Source organism: Etheostoma cragini, chromosome 13, assembly GCF_013103735.1.
Source record: "Etheostoma cragini isolate CJK2018 chromosome 13, CSU_Ecrag_1.0, whole genome shotgun sequence".
Classification (NCBI taxonomy): domain Eukaryota; kingdom Metazoa; phylum Chordata; class Actinopteri; order Perciformes; family Percidae; genus Etheostoma; species Etheostoma cragini.
In genome coordinates, this window is record NC_048419.1 from 24,099,138 (window position 1) to 24,107,896 (window position 8,759).

The 8,759-nt window shown below is 43.3% G+C and overlaps 1 protein-coding gene across 1 annotated transcript in view; it reads right to left on the minus strand.

Annotated features, from left to right (window-relative positions):
• LOC117956013 (polypeptide N-acetylgalactosaminyltransferase 10-like) overlaps positions 1–8,759 on the minus strand; it is a 67,792-nt gene that overhangs the window by 643 nt on the left and 58,390 nt on the right. The window contains exons 7-11 of the mRNA XM_034890857.1: positions 8,684–8,759; positions 5,313–5,420; positions 2,755–2,976; positions 2,081–2,197; positions 900–1,091 (exon numbers count right to left, since the gene is read on the minus strand). Coding sequence (XP_034746748.1) covers positions 900–1,091; positions 2,081–2,197; positions 2,755–2,976; positions 5,313–5,420; positions 8,684–8,759 — 715 coding nt within the window. The remainder of the gene's footprint in view (positions 1–899; positions 1,092–2,080; positions 2,198–2,754; positions 2,977–5,312; positions 5,421–8,683) is intronic.

An 8,759-nucleotide genomic window follows, 5' to 3' on the forward strand; every position in this document is an offset into this window, starting at 1 on the left:
GGGGGGGGGGGGGAAGGATTACTGTCAGTGTGCAGCATACACCAAGGCATTTATAGCCTAAGCTAGTCTGCCATGCACGTCCCCAGATGGACCCTGCATTAACCCTCCTGTGGTCCTCGGGTCAAATCTGACCCCCTTTAAAAAATGTCTTTATCTGAAATATGAGTTTTTTTTTAACCAAATTAGCACAAAAAATGGATTGGCTTCCTTCCAACGCTCTTTGGAAACACAACTGATCACTTTCATTCCTCTGATCTTAACTATTAGTCAAAATAATTCATAATTTCAACTTTTTTTTAACGCAAATATTAGGTATAATTCTATATGAATGAGGGTTATTGGACCATTAATTCCGAAAAGTGGTAAAACTAGTAAGGTGGAGGTGAATCAACGCTTTTGTTGATGTTTATTGATGTTTTTAACTTTTTCTTATGTTTTAGTCCCTTTTTTAAACACTTTTGGTGCTTTTTTCAACATTCAACACTACGTAACGCCACCTTATTAACTTTAGTTGTACAGTTATTTTTGGGAATTTACTGTCAATAAACCTAATTTATAGGAAAGTATACCTGATGTTTGAGTTAGAAAAGCAGAAATTATGAATTATTGAGACTAAAATTAAAGGAATGGATGTTGATGATAATCACAGACTGGAATATGTCAACTTTTACTCAATACTATTTCAAAAACACTTCAACTTGTTTTCAAATGCTATAAAATTGAATAAGACGCCCCAAAATGAATGAAAGTAGAGATTTGTACTTGGCAAAGAGCGTTGTGTGGAATCAATCATGTTATTTTGGGGAACATTGATATAGGAAAACAGGTCAATTTGACCCGAGGACAACATGAGGGTTAACTGCCGATGCAGAGAGATACAAGTCGGGAATACAGTTTACGGTTTGGGGTTCGACGCCGGTGTTGGTTTTCCTCTGCCGTACCTCTCTGTAGCGCCACAGCTGGTTCCCCTTCATGCCGTGGCAGTCGTACAGGGTGACGGGGCTGTTGTGGGAAACGGCGTCGAAGCAGACCTTTTTAGTGTGCATGGGGTCGCCCACCCGGATGTCCTCTCTCCAGCCGAACGTGAACACCTGCGGGAGACCAAGAGGAGCCGTCACCTTCTTTCTAGCCAGACCTTCCTCCGCAGCACGCCGGAGGAGGGTCTGGTGAGACCACACAGCATTCTGGGAGAAAACCGGCTCTGGTTTGAACCAATCCCAATTGTCTTGGGCGTCCCTTAAGTGCCGGACGGAGCCACGGTGCCGCTGCTAAATAGACTCAGGAAGGGAACATGTGTACGTTCAAAAGTTGTTTTAGTCGTCAACAGAAACTCAGATTGGACAGATGGTCTAGCTAGCTGTCTGGATTTACCCTGCAGAGACCTGAGGACCAGGTAACCAGAGTCCTATGTCTGCAGTTACCACAACAACAAGGCAACAACAAAGGCAACAAAAAAGGCGACGGAAAGCGGCTAAAAGGGAAGGAATAGGTGATGAAAAGGTGACAAAGAGGCTTCAAAAAGGAGACAAAAAGACAACGAAAAGGAGACAAAAAAGTTGCAAAAAGGAGAGGAAACGGAGAAGAAAAAAGAGAAAGGTGTCGTAAAGGAGACGAAAAGGCAGTGAAAAGGTGACGAAAAGGAGACGAAAAGGCCGTGAAAAGGTGACGAAAAGGAGACGAAAAGGCAGTGAAAAGGCGATGAAAAGGAGATGAAAAAGTGACGAAAAAGCGGTGAAAAGGTGACGAAAAGGTAGTAAAAAGGAGGCAAAAAAAGCGACTAAAATGCGACTAAAAGGAGACGAAAAGGCGACTAAAAGGAGGTGAAAAGGCGACTAAAAGGAGGTGAAAAGGCGACTAAAAGGAGGTGAAAAGTTTCTACCAATGTTATGTACACCACAAGATCGTATTGTCTCAACTATCACCAGTCATACACACCATGTGTGTATGTGTGCTCACCTTTAAATGAGATGTGTGTGGTATTGCACCCTTAAATGAGATTGTGTGTGTGTTTGTGTGCTTGTGTGTGAGAGTGTGTGTGTGTGTGTGTGTGTGTGTGTGTGTGTGTGTGTGTGGTGCTCACCTGTCCGTGGCTCCAGCTGACCTCGGCCCGGCCCTTCACACAGCTCTCCAGGCGGATAGGACTCCCCGACACAAAGTGCTTGCTCTCCAGACACATGCCGCTGCCCACGTTACGAATCTGCAACACACACACACACACACACGCACACGCGCACGCGCACACGCACACACACACACGTTAGAGAGCTAGGGCTTTAAGCCTCATGTTGTCTTCTCGTCAACTTACTTGTCACTTTTTTGTTTGTTTTTGTTGTTGTTTTTTTCCCTTTTTGAACATGTCTGTTATTTTTCCCACTTTATTTTTTGACATTGTCAATTTTTTCAATGATCACATTGACAAAATTTGAAGAAATAAATGCAGACGAAGTAAAAGCCCCCCCCCAGGTCTTAGATTACATTAGATAAGATAAAATGATAATTTATTCATCGCACAATGGGAGCAGTTTTCTACAAAAATTGAGTGTATGGCTGCAGCCTGGAGCGTCCCATGTCACGCCGTCCCGTCTCATGCCATCCCCGAGCGTCTAATTATCAAAATAAAAGCTTGCATCTGGAGTAAAATACTTTAAACATTAGGCTCTCTCTCTTATTTTTCAAAGTAAAACCTCGGGTCAACTATCACGCTAATGAAATACTTAAATATTTAAATTTAAAAACCCAATGAGCTGACTCTACCTCCCCCCAGGCGGCAGCAGGGGGCTCCACCGGCGGGTAGTGTTTGGGCAGATCCCAGGCCACCTCCCTCATGAACCACTTGAAGTCCTTGCAGTTGAGGCGGTTCCTCAGCTCCTTCTGGGCCGCCATGTCGCCCGCTGACAGGTGGCGGTACTCGGGCCGGCGCTGGTAGATGTACTCGGCGTACTCGTCCATCCACACCTCCGCCACGCGCTTCAGGTTCTGAAACCAGAGGGAAGCGAAAGCTTTCAACCCAACGAAGCTACAAACGATGAATTTCACACTGTTGTGTTGACGAATCAATGGTCAATTATCCTCATTTACATAGAATTCCACCCAATATTTGAGCTAACAAAGCAGAAATCATGACTTATTCAGACTAGTAGTTAAGATCAGAGGAGCGTACTGTATGTTGAGTGGATGAGTTTGGTCAGGATGCCGATTTGAAACCAGTGTTACAGCAGCACACAAAATATACATACATACAATATACATGAAATAATAATAATAATAATAACAAAATATAAGGAATAAAATATAAGAATATTAGAACAAATATTTAAATATATACAAGATGGGAAAAACAAAATGTGCAACTGTTTAAGTATGCTAAAATGTAAATTAACCATCAATATTGTTGATCAGTGGTATTTGCAAAGAGCGTTGCATGGAGTCCATCATTTTCTTGTGGTACTTTGGTTAAAAAGAAACCCATATTTCAGATATTGACAAAAGGGGTCAAATTTGACCCGAGGACCACAGGAGGGTTAAATGTCTTTTTAGGACGGCGTTTATTTATCGAGTCTTTTCACTCTACAACGAGAGCAACTTGGACGTAACTGCAACAACTCAGATTACAGGCAGCTGCAAGCTGTGAGCGACGGTCACTGCAGGGCAGACAGCTTCTTCTTCTGGCTCTTTAGACACAGACAGTTGCAGACATGGAAGGTTTACACCCGAGCAACGGGAAATCCATCCCTCCGAAGCCGCTGAGGTGCGAAGGACTGACGCAGGTCTGAGAGTACCGATGGTCGCAGCCTCGGAGGCGTGGACGGGGAAATTAATGAAAGCACAGATTCAGCAAGCCTCGCAGCGAGGTACATAAATACAAATCCTCCGGCCTTTGGGAGTACGAAAGTAAAGAAAACACCCTCCAGCCATACGCGCACACACACACACACACACATACACACACACACACACACACACACACACACACACACACACACACACACACACACACACACACACACACACACACACACACACTCACAGTGACACACACATACACACAAACACACACACTGACACACACAATGACACACACACACACACACACACACACACACACACACACACACACTCACTCACTCACTCACTCACTCAGGACAACAACAAATCAAGGGCCAATTAGTATAGTTTAATTGCGAGTTATCTATGACATTAATGCGATTAATCGCGATTATATATATTGTAATCGTTCGACAGCACTACTGATATATGAATATTTGAATATGTGAATGAAAATGTGCAAAGAAAGACGCTTTTAGTAAAGTTTTTTTTTTTTACGTCATGTGAATAAATCCAGCCTTTAGACTTTGTGTCCTCACACGTCAGTTATACATCTCTTAGATATACACATGTAGATATATAGATACACAGTATAATGGTCCTGACTACAGTCTCATCAACTCCTAACAAATGCCGGGCAAAAGCACCAGGCGGCTGAAGCAGAAGGCCCATTCATTTTTTCCAGAAGGAGAAGGACACCCAGGGGCCAAGGGTCAGACCAGCGAGGCAAAAACGGAGGCCAAGAGGTCTAATTACACATTCAGCCGAGCCAAACCGAGCCAGGTGTCCCACCGAGGCCAAGTCATTCATAATAAATCAAGTTCAGCTAAAGGCCAGAGGAGCTCTCCCTCCGTACCGACGGGTTCACGCTCACATAAAACACGTTCTAACATAAGAACGCAGATAATATAATGACAAATGTAATTATAGAGGCTCATTATTTGGGAGCTGTAGGTTGTAGACTACAGACAAAGGGTTTTGATTCAGTCCGTTTGGGTGCGTATGCAGTAAGGACGCAAAATATATATAGTTTTTTGTTTTATCATCATTAGGGATCGACTGATATGGATTTTTTTTTTGTGCTGATGTCGATTTTTTTCCATCAGTCTTAGCCGATGACCGATATTTGGAGCCGATACTGATTTTGATCGCTCAATTTACATCATAATAACGTAAACTCTGCCACACTGGATTCAGAATCTGCTATGTCATTTCTTTAAAAATAACCAAAAACACAGATCAGTGTCACTCGTTCAATTATCCTCCTTTCATATCGTCCAAATTATGTGTGCAATGTGTGTCATATGGACGGGTGTCCTGCGTTTGGTTAACAAAAGGCTTTCATCAGCATCTGCAACACAGCCATGATGATGCATTGCTTGCTGACATATTATATCACTATTACTTACTACTGTGTGTGTGTGTGTGTGTGTGTGTGTGTGTGTGTGTGTGTGTGTGTGTGTGTGTGTGTAGTTTCAGAGACTCACCCTGGCCAGGCTGACCCCCCCAGGAACTTTGTAGGGGACGTACTTCCTGTAGATGTGTCCCACCCTGGAGCAAGGGATGTCCTCCATCCGACCACCACACATCCACACCTGCAGACACACACACACACACACACACATACACACACACACACACACACACACACACACACACACACACACACAGAGACAAACAACATATCAGGTCAAAGCTGATATATCGGTATCTGCATTTATAATGGCCGATTTTTGGATTATTTTTGGAAACATATATCGGTCGATATGTCGGATTTTTAAATAACCAAATATTCGTATCGGTCTCAGCCTTAAAGATCCTTTAAAAGTCGGGCTCTACATGTCAGCCTACGGGGTCGGGTCCGGCGTAGAAGCAGACGGGGTGAGTAGAAAGACTTACGTAATACTGCGCGCTGCGTGTATTGTACGTATGGAAGAAGAAGAATTTAAATAAAAATCATCGCGATACGATCTATAGCGCGTCACGTGTGCATCCCTCAGCGTTTAGTCCCTCGCGGCAGCACGTTTTTGGACCGCTTACAAACATAAGCGTTCGCTCCCAGCTCCACCCTTTCTCCGTCAAAGCCCAAAGAACCAGGTGCACAGGTGAAGCAAACAACTATATCACTTCCACTCAATCCATCATGAAAACACCCACCACCCTAAACATCAGCGCATAACACAATAATCCATAAAAGAGACCATAAACAACATAATGTGGCTCCTAAGAGTAAAATGTTGCTCTTTAATTGTAATTTGTTAATTAATCCCCAGTGGGGAAATTACAATTTACACTCCGTGTACACACTTTGATAGTAAACACACACACAGGCCTGAAATACACACACATGCTCAGGACCTACACACACACTAATGCAGCCAGCTGAACCAGCGCCCCGAAAAGTTGGGGGGGTACGGTGCCTTGCTCAAGAGCAACTGGCAGTGCCCAGGAGGTGAAGTGGCATCTCTCCAGCCACCAATCCACACTCTGTACTTTTTGGTCCATATGGGGACTTGAACCAGTGACCCTCCGGTTCCCAACCCAACTCCCTATGGACTGAGCTACTACTTTCCTAGCGATGGGACGATATGCCATTCGATACATGGGTGCGGATTTTTATTGCGTTTTCATTTATTGCGATTCTATAAATAATGCAATTTGTATTGTTATTTTCTTTTCCATATTTAACAAAACAAAAGTTGACTAACACACAGAAAACATTGAGGTCAGTCACTGGTAAATAACAGAAATACAAGATATTGACTCTGGGGGGGGAAAAAAAATCTACGTGTAAAAACATTACGGGACGTAGAGGTGTCTCCCCTGGCTTTAAGTAAGCATTAGGTGGCGTATTTGGCGGGAGGGTTTAGGCCTCATGCCTCCAGAAAATGTTGTATTTTTAAATGAAAAAAAAAGCAATTTCCCCAAACATTTTGAGTCTTTGTGGATTTCAGCGTCTCTGTGTTGTCGTGTTGTGTCTCTTTTTGGTTCTTTTGGTTTTCTTTGGCGTCTCTTGGTTGTCTCTTTGTGGGAGTTTTGAGTCTCTTTTCACATCATTTTGGACCGTATCTGTGTCTCTAAAATGTTGGAAAAGTTAGAGCAGACGATACAGTAAATAGACAAAACTTAAAGCTAAAAAAGTCTCGACACAATCATTAGATCTGAGAAAAATCTTTTCCTTACACTGTAAAAAATAACTGTGAAATCTCCAGTTATTTCCTTTAGATTTCACAGTAACACTACTGGATATGATTTTACAGTAGATTGCTGTAAAGTTACATTACAACCGTGTTGCCATGACAAAATCACAGCAGTCTAAATATTACTGTAGAAATCACCACAATATATCCACTATGGTACTGTAAATAGTAAACTACTGTATTCTTACCTTTTTATCATATGTTGTGTTTAATTGTTTTGTATTTTACATTGAATACATGAAATACTGTAAATGGAAGAACGGTACCTTTACTGGAAAATTAATTCAAAGTAAGTTTTCACTTGCTGCCAATTGTTGCCAGTAAGTTACTGTAAATTTGACTGTAAAATATTTTACAGTGTACATACATTTTTTCAGTATATGTGCTGCACCTAAACCTTAAAACGGCGGCGGAAACCCTTACATGCGATTTGTGATTGTTTTTCCTACCCGTGCTCTTTCTCTCACTGATGCACTTTCCCTTTTGGACTTAATGATGTCCAGTCACTTTGTTGTTATTCTGCATCGCTGCCCCTTCCTGATCCTCCAGAGTGAACATCAGCTGGCTGCTATTTCAATTCAATTACTCCTTGTCAGGTTTGTTGCACCACTCCGGCTCGGACAAACGGAATCAGGGGAAATAAAAGATTGAATCCACCCTCTCCACATCTCGCCGTAGGTGAAGGTCTGACCTGCTGAGCCGATCCCTTCCATCGTCTTCATCCCTGACTCAAAAACACTTGAGCTTAATAACCGGGGCGCCTCGCTGCGGGGTAGGGGGGGGTGGGGGGGGCTGGGGGGGGATGATGAGCTGGACTCCATTGCGGTCAGATGCAATTGAAAGTCTTATCACTCACCTCGACCACACAAGCCTCTATCTGCACCCGGTGCAACATCAATCGTATTTTTATTGAAATCGTTACATGGACCAGTGCAGTATCCAAATTGCAGGGGGATGGGGGCGGGGGGGGGGGGGGGGGGGGGGGGGGGGGGGGGGGGGGCGGCAATATTTCTTAATTATTATTATTTCCATTGTGTCAATCCATTCTGAATACAGTATTGTGACGCGGCAGAGACGTTTTCTGGTACAGATCCTTGTAAAAATCCCTCTATAATTACTTAAAGTGTAATATTTGTCAATGAAAATGAAAACAATGATGCAAATATTACCATTTCAGAGGCGGGTTCTAGCTCACCCGGTGAGCATCCACACACTCGTCCACACACTCGTCCACACACTCATCCACACACTCATCCACACACTCATCCACACACTCAGTCCATGTTCACACTCTGTGTTGACTAGGTTGCTTTTATAACAAATGAAAACGTGAAAGAAGTGAGAGAGAGAGAGAGGTGCTAACGTTAGATAAAACGAAGCGAGTTCCCCCCACCGTCCCACCCTGTCATACATTATATATACAAAACAAAATTAAACGTATTTGACACTATCGTACGTTTTAGATGTAGTTAAGGCCTGTGTGTAGTGTGTAATAACAGAGTGTTAAATGTAATCTCTCCATAGGGGATTAATAAAGAGTATAAATTAAATATAGACTGATTACTGGTCCCCCCCCCCACCGTGCCACCCCACTTAAAATATCCTAAAAATGGCTACGGGCAGAGCACTGTACGGTGCTGCCGCGGCCCATTTCTCACCTTGAAGGAGATCTCGTACTGCTCTCCTCCCCAGATCTCCAGACCCGTGTCATATCCTCCCAGCTCCCAGAACCAC